We start from the raw sequence: 18379 nt of genomic DNA, 5'->3' as shown, positions 1-18379 counted from the left end.
TGCAGCAGTTTCATCTGCCTGTTCTTTCAGTCTCCAGAGATAGAGTTCATCTGAGTCTGATGACTTGAATGTGCTTGTGTAGGATCTCCTCATTTATCTTGGGGCCTCATCCAGTGTGTATCATTTAGTGCTTAAGTTCAAGATCTATGTTTTTGTCTTTTGGTGCTTATAATCTACTTGGGGAAATCAAATGTCCATTAATGAAGCAACTGGGAATTATCGTACAGCACATGGATATGTGCAAAAGGGTTAAATACTCTGTCTGAGGGGGCAATAACAAACATGGATTGAGAAACAATAGGGGACAGAGAGTTAAAATTTCAGAGAATGCAGAATACTTTTGCAAAGTCATAGAAGTAGGAGTGTACAATATAGGAGGTCAGGGAAGGGGTTTAACGGAAATTGCATTGGAAAGAATGAACAACCCCTGTTGGGAAATAGTTAGAGATAAGGTTGAGTAAGTAACTGATGGTTATGAAGCGCTCAGACGTCTCCTCTCCTGCCCTTATTGCCGCCATTTGTATAGCATTTTACAGTTAAAAAGCACTTTTGTTTAGAATTATTGCCATAAGAGGAAATTGAGGTTCAGGGGTGAAAGATTTGGTCAGTTTCCTGTACCTTGTTAGAGTCAGAGCTGAGACTAAATCTACAGCTTCCAACTCTAAGCCTAGGGCTTAGAACAACATCTCTTAAGGGCAGCTAGGTGGTTCAGTGGATAGATCACTGGACCGAGAGATGGGAGTTCCTAAATCTTGGCCCAGACACTTCTCAGCTGTGTGACCCTGGGCAAGTCACTTAACCTCCATTGCCTAGCCCTTACCATTCTTTTGCCTTGGAACCAATACACAGTATTGATTCTAAAAAGAACGGTATGGATTTAAAAAAAAATAACCATCTCTGGGATCTAAGCAAAATTATACTCCAGGAGGATTCTGAGGTTCATGATTTCAATGACTTGTCCACTCTTGTACAATTTGTATGTGTACTCAGCTCTAAGCCCAGCACAGTGTAAGCAAACACTTATCAAGAGCCTCCTAACTGTGCCAGGGGCTGTCACACTCCAGGAACACAAAAAAGCACAGCTCCTGCCTTCAAGGAGCTCAATTTTAGAGAAATTGGAATGGTATTCCCCAGTTTTGTTTGGAAAACAATCCTTTCTTTGACTTGACCATGAGTGTTAGCAACTGAGTGTTCTTTTTGCAGAGGGGAAGAAGATTGGCTCAGTTACATGTTTCTCCTTTAAAAGGACTGTTTGAAGCCAGTGGCGTTGGGAACTGCAGGACTTCTGATCTTCTTTATTTTTATCTCCAACAGAAAGCGAAACAACAGACAGTGTGCCCAGCGATGAAGAAAATACAGAGGTGAGTGCTGCAGGGCGGGCGCTTTGGGAAGGCATTGCCAAAGCCCATCCTAGTGGTTTAGCATTTGTTAGAGAATGTTTTTATTGGAGGGGAGATAGATGGAGGGAGGGAGGGTGGGGAGGGGTGCCAGCCGCCTGATGCAACGTTCTGCTTTTGGGGAAGGATTGTGAATTTTAAAATTAGGCCATTGGAAATAGATGGGAAAAAAAGAAGAGGAATACCTCTTTTAAAAATGCCTATCAAAGTAAAATTCTAAACAAGAGACTTGGGCAACTGGTCAGAACCACAAGGAATCTTAAGTTGTCAGTGGAAATGTTGTCTCATGGGGACCACGTAATCCAAACCCAATGTATGGAAAAGCCAAGCCCTCTACATATACCTTGATTTTTCTCTCCCTCTCTGGGATCCAGGACAAAAGCAGTTGTTTTTTGTGTTTTATTTTGATTCTGGCCTCCTTGAGATTCCCCTCCTCCTGACAGTGATTACACAATGACAGGAAATGGCTGTAATGGTGATAGAGAGCCTTCTGGTTTAACTCGCATAGGGGGTAGGGTAGAAGAGAAAGGGATCAGGGAGAGACTACAAAGAGTAAATAGAGGGAAAGACAAATAGAGGAAAGAGAGGGAGGGAAGACAGAGGGAAGGAGAGACAGAGATGGAGTAGAGGAAGACAGCAAAGGAATATAGTTTTATTTCTTTTTTGTGCAGAAGGTAAGGATATATTTTTTGTTTTATTTATTTATTTGTTATGTTTGTTTTATTTAGAATATTTTTCCATGGTTACATGATTCAGAGCTGACAAGCAATTCCACTGGGTTTTACGTGTTATTATTCAAAACTTATTTCTGTATTATTACTATTTGCAATAGAATAGGGATATACTTATTTAAATTTAATTAATTAATTAATTTAGAATATTTTTCCATGGTTATATGATTCATACTCTTTCCCTCCCCTCTTCCCTCCCCCTTCCCAGAGCCAATGAGCAATTCCATTGGGTTTTACATGTGTCATTGTTCAAAACCTATTTTCATATTATTACTATTTGCAATAGAGTGATCATTTAGAGTCAACAGGGGATATACTTTTCCAGGAGTGCCTATAGGAATTGGAAGGGCAAAGTGTGAAGATGTACATATAAATTTTATGACTGATCCTTCTGGAATAAAACATCTTACCATGTTTTCCTCAAAGATGCATGGCTGGACCCCAGCTTCTTGCTTGGAAACCATTTATGATTCCCTTGAACTCATCTGGAAGGATGTTCAAGAGATAAGTTCAAGAGGAATATGAAGATTGCCTGCTGAAAAAGTTCCTCACTTACTTCCTCCAAAGCAGGGGTTCCCTGAACCTGTGGCTCTTAGTAAGAGGCAGAGTAGACATAGTATACTAGCATAGTGGGCATGAATGTATTTGATTTGGGATAGAGAGGTGTATGGGGTCCCCAAACCAAGCTGCTACTGTCTTTTCCTCTTTTCCATTATGGTCTTGTCTTTGAGGAGAGTGTATGGTATAGAAAAAAGAATTCTCAACCTGGGAACCATGAGCTTTTATATATAGATATGTATATTTCAATATAATGGTTTCCTTTGTAATGTTTTTCAGTCTAATTGGTTTCCTTTGTAATCTGTGATATTTATTGCATTTAAAAACATTTAGAGAAGGGATCCATAAATTTCATCAAACTGTCAAAGAGGTACAGCACACAGAAAAGATTAGGAGCCCCTCTTCTAAAGTTAGGGTTCAAATTCTGTCTCTGACACTTGTTGTGTGACCTTAGACAGACCCTTTCACCTCTGTGCTGAGCCCCAGTTTACTCATCTATAAAATGAAGGGGTTGTGCTGGACTGCATTTGAGGTCCCTTCCCGCCTTCCATCTCTGTTTTTACAAGTAGAGAATGGGAACCAGAGGTGGGGAAATCCTTGCTTAGGTTCCAAGTAACCACATTCACATATTGTTTAGTGAAAAATACTCTTTAATAGGTCTGTGACTATTAAAAAAGGTCTTTGACAACAACATATATATTCACTATAGGAATAAAACTATTTAAAAATTTTTTTTAATTTGGGGGGAGAGGGGAGTGAAGGGAAAGAACATGAATCATGTAGCCATGGGAAAATATTCTAAATTAATTAAATAAACTTAATTTTAAAGAAAATTGGGGGAGGAGAGGGAAGGGAAGGAAATAAATAATATAACCATGGACAAATATTCTAAATGAATTAACTTAGTAAATAAATTTATTTTTTAATAAATAAAATTTTAGAACAAAAAAAAGCAAAGCAATTTAAAAACCTTTCTGAAGGGGGAAAAAAGCTTTAAAATGGTTTCTTTTCTTTGAAAGGGACAAGAACACTGGCTGAAGAGAAACATTTAAGGCTAAATTAACTTAATAAATACATTTATTTTTTAATAAATAAAAATTTTAGAACAAAAAAAGCAAAGCAATTTAAAAACCTTTTTGAAGAGATAAAAGCTTTAAAAATGGTTTCTTTTCTTTGAAAGGGACAACAACACTGGCTGAAGAGAAACCTTGAAGGCTAAATTAATAAATAAATTTATTTTTAATAAATATTTTAGAATTAAAAAAAGCAAAGCAATTTAAAAGCCTTTCTGAAGGGGAAAAAGAGCTTTAAAACGGTTTCTTGGAAAGGGACAACAACACTGGCTGAAGAGAAACATTTAAGGCTAAATTAACTTAATAAATACATTTATTTTTTAATAAATAAAAATTTTAGAACAAAAAAAGCAAAGCAATTTAAAAACCTTTCTGAAGGGAAAAAAGCTTTAAAAATGGTTTCTTTTCTTTGAAAGGGACGACAACACTGGCTGAAGAGAAACATCGAAGGCAAACAGTACCTAAGTAATATGGGGACAAGAAACAGCTACCTGCTCCCCAGCATGGCAACTTTTGTGACCTCCAACAAGCCGGATCTCCAGGTTACCATCAAAGAGGAAAGTTGTCCTATGCCTTATAACAGCTCCTGGCCCATCTTCACCGACCTCCCCTTGGCATCTCCAGTCTCTCCAGCTCCCAGCAGTAGTAGTCGGGAGACCCGGGCCAGCGTCATCAAGAAAACGTCAGATATCACCCAGTCAAGAGTCAAGAGCTGTTAAAGCCCTTTGGCTGTGAATTTTGGCTATGGCTGTTGGGGGTTCCCTTGTTTCTGTTTTTGTTGGTTTGTTTCTATTTTATTTTTCTCTTTGAACACCTACTTTAGACAAATCGAATGGGGGGGGAAAGAGCCTTGACAATAGAACATTCATTGCTGTGTCCTACTCCAAATACTGGGGCTTTTTTTAAACTCAGGACCCCAGCCTATCAGTAAGTCTCTCTAAAGCCTGTTGGATCTCCCAGGACAAACCTTTGGGTCTGCTTGTTCGAGTCTCAGGACTTCCTAGGACCATCAGTACTCTCAAAGGCCAGGGCAAGACAGAAAGCCTCGGAATGGAAGAGAAAATGTGAACTCGCTGGAATTTTTTAAATCTTTTTTTTTTTGTGAATATGTATATAATGCAGTACTAGCAATATTGCAGTCTGCTTTCTGCACCTTATCTGATGAAAGCACTTACAAATAGGCCTTTTTGTTATCTTGCTCTAAATTAAAGGCACATTCAGAACCCCCTCTTTTCCCTGTCCTCTTCTCCTCCAGAGTCTATCCGTGCTAAATGTCCATAATGAAGAGGGGGAAAGAATATTGTTGATCTTCTGTACAGATGTCCCATTTTGAGACTGCTTTTTGAAAACATTTCTAATCTGCTATGCTTGAACGCCACGCGGTACAATAATAAACCTATCATGAGGATATTATGCAAATTCCCAGATTTGAAAAACAAACACTCTTAATTCTAACCAGAGCAAGCTTTTTTAATTTTTTATACAGGGGAATATTTTATTCAAGGTAAAATTCTAAAGTGAATATAATTGTTTTTTATCTTTTCTACAGCAAATTTATAATTTTAAAATTCATTTTCTTGTTTATCAGCAATTATTATTACATCCTTGTGGCACATTTTTTTTTAATTTTGTAAAGGTGAAATAGCTTTTATGAGCTCGTGTAGCAATCAGATTATCCTGTGGATTGATAAAAAATAAATATGATATAAAGTTAAATTTTTAATGAGCATCTTGCCTGGTTTTGTTTATGGTCTGCTTCAGAGCAGCATGGCATAATGCATCAAGGACCCTCCCAGAAAGCCAGGAAGACCTGAGTTCAGGTTCTGTCTCAGACACATTTTGTGGACTGGGCGAATCATTTAATCGCTCAATGCTCTAAACATCTCTCTAAATCAGAGTTTCTTAACCTGTGTGTGTGGGGGTGTGTGTATGGTGAATGCCTTTGACAATTGTATAAAACTTATAGACTCAGAATATTTTAAAAAACCATACCTGAAAGGAATGCTAAATTTCAGTTAGAAGTTATTAAAAATAAAGATGTAATTTTTCTTTGCCATCCATGTTTGCAGACATTGTAAAATCCTTCCACGGACCCCTTTGGGTTCTATGGAGCCCAGGTTAACATCTTCTGTTGGACTTGTAAGTTTCAGAGAAAGTGCCAATTTGAATTGGTGGAAGGAATTTCAGAACTTCAATTATTAATACCTAGAAGCATTTTTATGGCACTTTAAGGTTTGCAAAGTATTTTTGTACAAGCTGTTTTACTTGATCCTCAAAACTGTGAGTTATGTGCTGTAATTATCCTGATTTTACCAATGAAGAAACTGAGGCAGAGAAAGGTTAAATGATTTGCTCCAGCACCAACATAGTCATCCTCTGCGGCTGGATTTGAATCTAGGTCTTTCTGATTCAAGGTCCAATATTTTATGCACTTTGCCACCTAGCTGCCTCTGCGCATCAGAAATGGGACAGAGTTGGTGGAATGCCAAGCAAGATTTAATGAGAGGTCTTCAGGGAACCTCACAAGTCTTTTCCTTTAAGATAGATACCATTTAAATGGAGCGTGATGAATTCTAAGACAACTCCTGTTTCTTCCAAAAGAAATATTAGAACCAAAACCTCTAACGGGGATAATAACTTCCACACACCAGTGAAATTTTTAGTTCTATTTGAACTGAAGGAAATCCTCTGGTTCTTCTATATCCCAGCCTTGCCCCTTTGAAGAGCAATCTGCCAAAAAACAAGCCTCAGTTTACTTCTTCAAGCCCCCCCAGACAAATCTAACCAAAAAAATTAATAAGAAGTTAAAGACTTGAATAGAGTTTTAGAAATATTAGATATGCTTTTCTGATTATTTTAATAGAAATTAAAGAGTATATATGTATGTATATTTTTTCATCTGTACATAATAGCATGTTTACAAATTTACTGGTACAGAAAAACCTCACAAACACCTTTAGAAAAAAAAGACCTATAGGTCCATTACTGATCACAGTGCAATAAAAATTATATCAAATGGCCATTTAAAAAAATTAAAATTAAATAGAGATTAAATATCTTAATCCCAAAAATTCTTGAGTCAAAAATATCATAGAAATAATAAAACATTTCATTTGAGATACTGAAAATGAGACAACATTCCAAAGTTTAGAGTATGCAGCTAAAACAGACTTTAGGAGAAGTTATATCTCATCACTTTCAGCAATAAAAAAGAGAATGACTAGATCAGTGAATTGGGATGCAACTAAAATATTAGAAAACCAAAATGTAAAAACCCCAACTAAATATCAAAATAGAAATCCTGAAACATTAAAGAAGAAATAAAATTAAAAATGAGAAAGCCCATTAAATAAACAAACAAAACTAGGTGCTCATTGTTTGAAAAAGCAATAAAATGTGTAAATTATCAGATAAACCAAAATCTTGAAATAAAATGGGTATTTATAAAAATATATCAAAATTAACAGAACAAGAAAGAACATTTAAAAGATGCACTTTGAAAGGAAGAAATTAAGCCATAAATGAACTTCAAAGGATAAAGCTTCAAGACAAAATGGATTAACAAGTAAATTCTATCATTCAAAGAATAATTAATTCCAAGGTTAATAAACAAATTACTTGCAAATAAAATCAAGAGAAGGAATCTTTTCAAATTCCTTTTAGAACACAGATATATAAACCAGGGAGAATCAAAACTGAAAAAGAAAGTTAGATCAATGAACATATATATACTTTAAAAAATATTAGCAAAGAGGCTAAAACAGTTTATCAGACTGTGATCAGGTTGGGAGTTAAACTAGGAAAGCAAAACTGGTTTAATACTAGGAAGACTTATTAAAAAATCATTGAAGATCACATGACTCAGTATACTAATTAAAAGCTTTTTACACAACATCCATTTCTGTTAAAATCATTAGAAAACAAGAAAAAATGGACTTTTCCTTAAAATGATGCATAGTTCATATCGAAAACCAAGAGCTACCATTGTTTGTAATGGAAACAAACAATTCTTTCTGATCACATTGTCACCATTTATATTTAACTTAGAAGTAGATATGCTAGCCATAGTAATAAGGTAAGGAAAAGAAAATAAGGGATGATTTTTTAATAACCATAGATCAAAAAGAAATATAATTATAATCTTTTGTGGATGACATGATAGTGAACTTCAAGAACCCTAAATAGTTAACTTTAAAAATGAATCAAAGCAATGAATAATTTTAGCAGTGATTCAGGGTATGAAAAAAAAAATCCACAAAAATCATCGACATTTCTAGTCTGGTCAGAAGGAAGAGATAGAGAAATTCCACTTAAAATTGCAACAGAATGTGTATAATACTTGGGAATCTATCTTCCAAGACACACACAAGAACTATATAAATACAATTGCAAACCACTGTTTACAGAAATGCTGTAGTCCCATTAATTAATCATGAATAAGATGAAACAATGTAATAAAAACATGTCAAAACTATTTTAATTTACTTATTCAGTGTCGTACCAATCAAAGTACCAAAGGATTACTTTATAAAAACTAGACAAAAATATAATGAAATTCATATTGGGTGGAAAAGGTCAAGAGTCTCAGGAAAAATTATGAAAAGAAATGGGAATGAAGGGGCCTAACAGGACCACATCTCAAACTAAACTTTAAAGCAGTAATTATTAAAACAATTTGGTACTATGTGAAAAAAGAGATCACTCTGTAGAACAGATTAAGTATATAGACACAACATACATAAGCAATGTATTTAGAACCTGATATTTGATAAACACAAAGACCCCAGGTACTAGGGTAAGGATTCACCATTTGACAAAAACTGTTGAAAAAAATTGAACAGTATAAAAGAAATTCTGTTTAGGCAATACCTCACACCTTTTATCAAGGTAAGTTCCAAATGGGTACTTGACCTAGAAGTAAAGGGTCAGGTCATAAATAAATTAGACAGGTATGGAAAATATCAGCTATGACATCTTTGGATAGAAGGAAAGTTCAAGAGGAATAGAGAGGATGACAAAAAGGTGAAATAGATGATTTTGATTATATAAAATGAAAAACGTATAAGCAAATATGATAAAGCTAAGATAAAAGGGAATCGGTTAACTAAAGAAAAACATTGCAGCAAGATTCTATGATAAAGTTCTCATTTCCAAGATGTGTAAGAAACTGATTCAGTTTTAGAAAAAGAATTTTTTCCAAATTGAAGTGAACAAGCAGTTCTCTAGGCAAAAATCCCAGATTATCCATAGCTTTATGAAAAAAATGCTCCAAATTGCTACTAATTAAAGAAATGCAGTTTGAAGCAATTTTGGGATTCTATCTCAAATCCATAAGAGTGGCAAAGATAACAAACAAACAAACAAAAGAAAATGATAAATGTTTGAGAGGTTGTGGCAAAACAGGCATACTGATGTTCTATTAGTGATGCTATGAATGAATACAACTACTCTGGAAAGTAATTTGGAAATTATTCAAAAAGTCACTAAGTTGTGTGTGACCCAGCTATAAACCCTAGCTAGATCTATACTCAAAAGAAATCAAAGAAAAAAGAAAAGGTCTCTTATGTTAAAAAAAAAAAGTAATAGCCATTTTTGTGGTATCAAAATACTGGAAACTAAAGGGTTGCCCATCAGTTGGGGGCTGGCTGAGTAAATTTCAGAATATGAATGTGTTGGAGTAATGTGTCAATAACAAGGAAATAGATGATTTCAGTACTGGATTTTGATTCCAAGGCAGAAGAGTGGTAATGGTGGCTAGGCAAAGTGAGTTAAGTGATTTGCCCAGAGTCACACAGTTAGAAGTGTTTGAGGCCGTATTTGAACCCAGATCTCTCATCTCTAGGCTTGGCTCTCTATCCACTGAACCACCTAAACTAGCTGCTCCTGATATATATACCTAAAATGTAGATATTGAATATATAAAATAGAAAGAAAAATGTTTTTTTCTTTCTATATAGCTAGTAAGGAAATGTGTTTTGTTTGATAATGCATATTTATTATGAGATTTTTTTCCCCTCCATAGTGTGGAAGTGGAGGAGAGAGGAAATAGATTTCTGTTCATTAAAATAATAGAGAGGGGGGATTACAGATGTGAAATGTTGTGTGCACTTTCAGATGAAGTCACTGAATTTTACTTAGATATTTTGTTTTGTCAGAACAGCTCTCTTGAAACGGGTAATCTGTAAATTTTTGTTATAGAAAAAGAAAACATCAATAAAGCTTAAATAATAATTAAAATTAATTAAAAAAAATAAAACTTTAAAAAGAAAAGGTGAGATTCAGAGCCCACATGTGGTCAAATAAAAATAAATCTGTTGCCCCCAGTAGAGAATAAAGTCCCTCTTCCATCCTGGCTTACAGAGAGCAAAAACCATTCTGCACTGATCCCAAAGCCCATGCGATAGGAAATGTCCTCTGCCAGGGTTTCTGAGCAGGAATTCTAAATCCCGATAGATTCTAATCCCTATCCTGTTTATGTATGTGGGTGAAAGAGATTAACTAGTCTTGAGCTGGTCAGGAACCAATCTTAGCCTCTGATTGACCCATAAAGTCAGACAAATAATGAGTGTTGAGATCAGTCATAAAAGACACCTCTGTGAAAAGTACAAAAGGTTATTTTCTATATTTGCTTTATCTCTCTTTGCAGACATTGTAGATATAATTAACAGCCATACAATTATCCAACCTTAAATTTAAAAAGAAATAAATATTTTATTGCTTGACCTTTTGTGATTGCCCATAGATATTAAATCTACCTCAGTGAATAGGTTTTTTGTTGACCTTGGGTTGGTTCTCGCTTAATTTCATCAAGGTGAGTAGTTTAAAAAAAATAAGGAAAAACACTTCCTAGCTGTGTGACCCTGGGCAAGTCACTTAACTTCCATTGCCTAGCCTTTACTGTTCTTTTGCTTTGGAACCAATACACAGAATTGATTCCAAAATGGAAGGTAAGGGTTAAAAAAAATAAGGAAAGAATCCATTCCTCTAGTCCAGGTATATCAAATTCAAATTCTCCCAAGGCACATGTTGACTTAGAAAATCACAAATTGACATTATCTATGTAGTGTTGCATTTTAATTTATTTTGTTTAATCTTTCACAATTGTATATGAATCTATTTCCACCTAGACAGGGTGGAAATAGATTCTGCTCGTTCTGTAAGAACCTCTTTCTGCGCTAAAATTGAGGAGTCTTTTCTGTATTTTCTTGGAGAGATGTCCTCCCTGATTCTAGTCATAGATTCATGGGGTCATAATTCCAGAGGTATAAAGGTAGGGGAAAGAAAGGAAGTGTGCATTAATTAAGAACCTACTGTGTACCAAGCCCTGAACGAGGCACTTTACAAATATTACTTCCAGGTCATCTAGTTCAATTTCCTCATTTCACAGATAAGGGAACTCGGACCCAACGGCATTAAGTGACTTGCCTAAGATGATGCAGTTAGTAATAAGTATAACTTTGTAGAAGAACAAAATGATAAAGCAGGACCCAACTGCATACCCCTTAAAAAAGAAAAATGCAAAATGAATATAGCCTCACCGCCCCTGTGGAAGTTTTCAGAACTGAATAAATAGCTTGCTCTAGGTTTCGGTGGGCGGAATAGAGGAAGGCGAGGGAAATGTGGTCCAGCGGCCAAGGGTTTAAGAAGCTCCTCCCCCATCCTCCGTAACCCAGCTCCCTTCCTGCCAGCATCAAAGGTAAAGCAGACTCTCGGACTGCTCAGCCCTGCGATGATTTGCTCCCCACACATCAGCAGCTGTGACCAGTCTTCGTAAACTGATGGCGGAGAAAATTTCCTAAACATACACACAGGTGTGAGAATTTAGAAGCAGAACCAAAATATTTAAAAGAAAATATCCCATTGCGGATGAGAACTTGAAAAAACTGGTCCAAGTTTCAAAAGTATCAATGGAAAACAAAGTGATTTCCAACCCCCTCCTCCCCCCCAGCAGCACCAATGAACGCTTTCCACCAATCCTGGAAAATAAGGTACAATTGCTTCTGCCCAATTTTCAAACAATGGGAAGAATTCAATGGAGGCCATTTCCTTGACTCTACTCCAAACTACATCTCCATTCGCCAAAGAAAGTATGGTCACAGGGTCACAGATCTGAGGTCCAAGACACTTTGGAGGCTGGCCAGGTCATTTGACGCAAAAGGAAACGTACGTCCAGGGAAGTTAAATAAATTGTCCAACATAGGACAAACGGCAACTGTCAGAGGCAGGATTTGAACCCATATCCAATGACTAAGGGTGGTGGTGGTGGGAAGTCATTTTTTCCCATTCACATTTATGGACCCTTTGAAATTTCTTCACCCTACTCTTTATGAAAAGTTAGCATTTGACTTACCTGCTGTCTTTATATGTGTGTATCTATATTGATATCTGCTTTTGTGGATTTTACTTTGATGCCATGGGATTGCTATTACCATTTAAAAATGTTTTTATAATATAAATATAAATCGTTTCATAGAAATATATCAAAGAAATATAAAATTATTATATATACACAAAATTATCACAAAACATGTAATATAAATGTATTAAATAAAATTATTGCATATAATATAAAATATAACAAACTTATTTTCTATAAATTATATGAATATACAGTATAAATATAATATTATTATCCCCATTCTTAAGTTCCCCAGTGACTCCATGGAAGCCAGACCCTTCTAGTGAGGGAGGTATTTTAATCCATTAGGGGCACAGAAAACAACTTCCCTCCCCCTCCCAACATGCAAGGTTGGGTGGAGTGGAAGAGAGCAGAGGTAGTTAGCAGAAATCCTTCCTAACCACACATAGCTCAGGGGCTCCAGTGGCTGCAACCATAAATTTAGAAGCTTCCAAAAACCATTTTATTTCGTTCTTTGGACAGATGAACTACTAAAAATAATGGTTTGTACTTATGATTTTTATTGATATCTTTTGTTTAAATTGCTTTCTTTCTCTGTGTGTGTGTTTATATGTAGGTATGTATATGTGTGTGTGTGTGCGTGTATTCCTCCTTCCTTTAAAAAAGTAAAACTGCAAATATTTATTCCCAGAAAAGTTGCCACTTAACCAATTTAACGGCACATGTAGAAATCCATAGTTCTGCTGAACAGCTGGCTTCAGGAAGGAGCAGCACGGGCATTATAACATCATCTAGGGTTGCCCTGTCCTTTTTCTACTGTATTACAGGATGCTTCCACTCTATTCAACATGGAACGAGCTACCCAGAAGCCATTCCTTATAACAAACAGAAAGAGGGGAGGGAAGTAGTTTAACAAAACTGAACAAAATCATAACTGAGTCTGACAATTTCTACATCAATGGGTTTTCTAACTACCCTCCCCCTCCACACAGACACGCCAAACACACACTTATAAGGGAGAAAACTCTTTTTCTTAACCTCTTTTTCAGACACTGTCTTGTTACTATGATTATTGATGTATATATTTTCAGATAAAGTTCATTATCAGTCTGTTTAAGCCAAGGTTTCTTAACCGGGGATCCATGAAGAGATTTCAGAGGGTCCATAAATTTGGATGAGAAAAAAGAGACTTTTGTTTAAACTAAAGCCTAACTGAAATTGAGCATTTCCTTTAATTATGATTCAGTATTTCCTTATTCTGAGAAGGGGTCCATAGGCTTTACCAGATTGCCAAAAGGGTTCATGACACCAAAAAGAATTGAGAATTTTCGTTTAGAGGTTAATTGGATATATGGCCAGGTCTGGAGATGGGAGGTACTGAGTTCAAATTTGTCCTGAGGTACTTCTTAGCCATGTGAATCTGGACAAGTCACTTAACCTCAATTGCCTAGCCCTTCCACTCTTTTGCTTTAGAACCAATACATGGTATTGATTCCAAGATGGAAGATAAGGGTTAAAAACAAAGAATTTCTGGTTTAAGTAAATTATTATGGTAAGGGGGAGTTGGGAGTGGGGTGGGAGATAAGCATTTCCTTAACACTTGTTATGTGCCAGGGCACTATGCCAAGTGCTTCTTAAAAATATTATCTCATTTGATCCTTATAACAGCTCTACAAAGTAACTGCTGTTACTATCCACATTTTACAGTTGAAAAACTGAAGCAAACAAAGTTTAAGTGATGTGCCCAAGATCCCACAGTAAATGTCAGAGGCTGGATTTGAACTCCTGACTCCAGATCCAGTGCTCTGTCCACTGAACCACCAGTAGTAAAGATATATAAATAGCTACTCGTTCAAAGACCAAAATACTTATTGATAAGCCATCTTCTTTACATTGTTGAATATGTTAGGCTGTAGGGTGAACCCTTAGAAAGCTACAAAATCAGAGAAGCTGATGATTATGGTGCTGAATTTGGAGTTTTCTGCCTTTGCATTAAAATGGAAAAGGTATTTTGGGGAGGCACTGTTCCTCCCAGAAGCCCAACTAGCTGGATGCAACATTAAATATTTTATTTTGTCTAGGAGGATATTTGCATTTTTAAGGCTTCTTGAACTGGGAGGTTCCTCTTGCCAGAATAAGAGAACAAACAGATCCAGAAAAAGTTATGTTAATGATCTTTCTGTGAATTCTTCCAACTGTTGTATAAAAAGAAAAAATGCTACAAAAGAGGTCAAGAAATTCATCTGCTGAGTTGCAGTAGAGGAAGGTGGATCTGTGAACACAAAGGAGGATAAATAATTTTTGGCCAAGAAATAATATCAATTTTGAAAAAAAGAATCAATGTGAAGGTGGAAGGTAACAGATGTGGGAATTTTCCGCTTAATCCCACATTTTGCCAGCTATGTCCCTCCTTTCTTTCCAAAAATTCCATGGTGTGTTCAGAGTCCAAAGAGAATCTTTAACAGTCTCTCTCTGCTGATGAACTCTATCTTTCCTTCAAGACCTAATTCTAATGCAGTCTCCTACATGCAGCCTTTCCTACTTCCAAGCTTCAGAGGCATCTTCCTTGATCTCCATACTCAAAACTTAACTTTGTTTGCCTGTCAAAAGGATCCACTGGAGAAGGAAATAGCAGACCACTCCAGTATCCTTGTCAAGAAAACCCCATGGAAGCTGTGGCCCATTGGGTTGGGAAAAGTCAGACACAACTGGACAAGAACAACTCTTCCCTAACCACACCAGCTCTTCAAAGTCAATACCATTGGTAGTAGGCTAATTTGAAGGTTTTCCTCTGTCCCCAAATGTAGAATCATTCATTGGTTTTAAGACCCATTATACTAATATGTAGTGCCTACTTCAGTTCTGAGATGAGACTTGAACCCTGGTGTATTCTGACCTGAACTCTAGGATTCTATCCACTATTCCATACGAACTCTCTCCTCTGCTGGGCTTTTATTTTTATAATTATTTTTTATTCTTTTATTAGCATGCTTTGCTTCGATCTTTCTTTGACTTTATATCCTACTTTATATCTAATTGTATAGCCCTCTTATTTTATTGTAAATTCTTTGGAGTTATTGTTCAGTTGTGTCCAACCCTACATGATCCCATCTGGGTTTTCTTGGCAAAGATACTGGAGTGGTTTGTCATTCCTTCTCTAGCTCATTTTACAGATGAGGAAAATGAGGCAAACAGGATTTAGTAACTTGCCATGGATCATATAGCTAGTGTCTGAGGCTGGATTTGAACTTGGGATCTTCTGATGTTTAAGAGCCATCCACAAGGCTAGTTGAGGTTTTAAATGACCAAACATTCTCCATCATGAACATCAATACATATTAAAAAATCCAATCTGGTCTCTAAGAGTCCTAACTTGGGTTGTGGAGAATTTTGATTCAGATAAGTCTTTAGCCTGATTTTTTTCTCCCCGTGCACATTACAAGGTGTGAGAAAAATGTTAGAACTTTAGAAATGGAATACCCAAGGGATGCATAAATGAAAAATATTTATTATGTGCTTATACTATGCTGAGTAGTTCACTAAGTGCTAGAAATAAAAAAGCATGTTTTTAAGGAACTGGTATTTAAGTAGTGAGAGAGCACATCTAAAGAATTTCAGCTTTGGCTCAAAATGGAAGGGTCCAATGGTCCTTAGAGCCTGCAGCAGAGCAGATGATAATTAATGCTCTTCACCATCATGTCCATTGTTAAACCTGTGTCTGCCTCTGACATTGAACTATTTTACAAAGACCTCTAATGGCCAGAACTTTCTCTTCTGGGTCTTTGGTAGCCATAGCGTTATCAAGAGTCAGTTGTCAGGTTTGATATTCAAAAGTGTTGCTCTTGGGGACAGTTGGGTGGCTTGGTGAATTGAGAGCAAAGCCTAGAGATAGGAGATCCTGGATTCAAATCTGACCTCAGATACTTCTTGGACATGTGACCTTGGGCAAGTCACTTAGCTCCTATTGACTGGTATGTACTACTCTTCTGCCTTAGAAGCAGAACACAGTATTGATTCTAAGATGGAAGATAAGGGTTTAAAAGGGAAAAAAAGTGTTGCTCTCATTGACTATTATAGTACTATTGACTGTAGTACTATATTGACTACTATAGTACTATTGCTGTAGTACTAGTGGTGGGGAAGGATGGAATGGTGCAATTCCTGGGGCTCTAGGGCTTATCTGTTTGAGGTCTCTAGAGACAGAAAGACTTGTCTATGGCCCAAGACTTAAGCAATAGGGGAATGAAGTCTAGGATCTAGGTCCCTCTCCTCCTGGGTCAGTTGCTGTTCCCATTCCATCATGGTGGAGTTTCATGGAGATGAAATGATCTGGGCTCTTCAAAGGAGAATGTCAAGAATGAGGTGGAGGTCACAAATGGCAGTCAAATAAAGTGGAAATGTATCTTTCTTCTGTGACAAAATGCTTCATGGATATATTATCTCATTTGCTCTTCCAACAACCCCATTGTAAGATTAAAAATCAATATCCAAATACTTCAAGTATTATATTTTTATAAGAAGTTATTAATAATAACTTGAGGAAAAGGAAAATGATAGCCTTAGCAAAAAGAGAGTTGCCTGGACCTCAAAAAGCATAGAGAGACAGAGCCAAAGGCAGGGTCACAGCAAACTTATTTATAAAACGTAAGGACACAAAGTAGGGAAGGTGATTCAAGGAATTCTGGGGTACACAATTCTATTTACACATCATGAGGTAGATATTACTATTATCCCCATTTCCCAGATGAAGAAACTGAGTCTGAGAGGATCTGACTTGCTCAGATAGACACAAGAACACACCTGTTTCTCTCACCCCTGCACAGATGTGTCCAAACTAAGCTTTATTTCAATGCTTAGGACACAGGGTGCCCCTGGGCAAGTTACTTAAATTTTCCCAGCCAGTCTCAATTTCTTCATCTGAAAATGAGGATGTTGGATTCAGTGATCTCTGAGGTCCCTTCTAGCTCTCCTCTTGGATGCTAAGGGTCTCCCCAATGTTGTCTGCCCACTTCCCACCCCCACCATTGAGTGACCAGGTCTCTATGGCTCAGCTCCTGTCTCTTGTCTTACCCCACTGTAAGAAGAGGGACCCTGTGACCCTCTACAGCAAATAGGAGACATTTGAATAGATTATTCTGGCCAAACTAACCCAAAATGGAAAAAAAAAACCCAACCCGAACAGGTGCAGGTTTCTCCGACAGCACTACCGAAAATAGCCACTGGCAGGAAGGAAGTGGTGAGCTCGTTTTAGCATGAAAATTAGTCTGTCCAAGAACCTTGGGCCCAGCGTCCAGGGCTGCAACGTTCCAGAGCCTCATGTTTCCTGACGAGATGGTTTGGGGAACTGTTTAGCTACATTTTTTGAGGAGAAGAAGAAAACACGCAAAAAACCACACACACACACACACACACACACACACACACACACGCAACTTCACATTTCTCTCTCCAAACTGCTCTTCACAGGTCTGGTCAGCTTCTCAACACCAGTCCCATAAACATGTTCAAACAAGGGCTGCTGTCTGGGTGGAATCTGGCTGGCTTACATTGTGCAATGGCAGCTTGGTTAACCCCTCTTGAACAACCTGAGCAAAACCACACAGAAACCATGCAAGGCAGCCTGGGTGGTGGAAACAGTTGGGTGGACAGACACAACTGCCCCTGCAGGTGTTCTCATTGGCTTGAAGATATTATCGTCCTTGGACTCTTCAAAATTGTTTTTCAGTTTCAATTTCTAGTGATATTTGCTTTCTGCAAGAGGCTTTTTCTAAGTGTAAACATCCGTCCACACTGATAGATTCTCTGGCCTGTCACAGAAACAGCAGCTGGAGTGCTGCTGAAGGACCAGAATCATGAACGTGCCCATCTGTGAGTATGAACAACTAACGGAATGACCAGATTTGGGTGGCTGGGGAATTTCTGTACTCCGAAAAGGTCAAGTTCTATCTAGTTCAGACCCTCCAGAGTGAAGGCAATTACATTTCTTTATTTACTTTTTGTTGGACAATTATTTATTGTCCACCTGTTGGGTGATTCACAGTAAATAAGATGGGTTCTTGCCCTCCGTGAATTTACAATTTAATTGAGAGACAAAACAAAACATAAAAAAACTAGAGAGCAATTCTGAATGAGGAGGTAGTCTGGATTAGCCTAAAGTCTTTGGTTCCATTCAATTTGAAACATTTGTTAAACATGGGTCACCTGAAGTAATAGACCCAGAACTACAAAGACCAAAAATAATTTCTCGCTCTCAGAGAGATT

General features: G+C 37.0%; 1 protein-coding gene across 6 annotated transcripts in view; it reads left to right on the top strand.

Moving 5' to 3' along the window:
* The window catches only part of IRF2 (interferon regulatory factor 2), a 142633-nt gene extending 137151 nt beyond the window's left edge, over positions 1–5482 (top strand). For all 6 annotated transcript variants that reach the window (XM_016423108.2, XM_056802955.1, XM_007496065.3 and 3 more), the window contains 2 exons: positions 1315–1361; positions 4176–5482. In XM_016423108.2, coding sequence (XP_016278594.1) covers positions 1315–1361; positions 4176–4478 — 350 coding nt within the window. In that variant the 3' untranslated portion in view covers positions 4479–5482. The remainder of the gene's footprint in view (positions 1–1314; positions 1362–4175) is intronic.
* The last annotated feature ends 12897 nt before the right edge of the window (positions 5483–18379 follow it).

Source organism: Monodelphis domestica, chromosome 6, assembly GCF_027887165.1.
Source record: "Monodelphis domestica isolate mMonDom1 chromosome 6, mMonDom1.pri, whole genome shotgun sequence".
Classification (NCBI taxonomy): Eukaryota; Metazoa; Chordata; class Mammalia; order Didelphimorphia; family Didelphidae; genus Monodelphis; species Monodelphis domestica.
The sequence above is the reverse complement of the archived record's forward strand: the minus strand, read 5'-3'. Positions and strand labels throughout refer to the sequence as shown.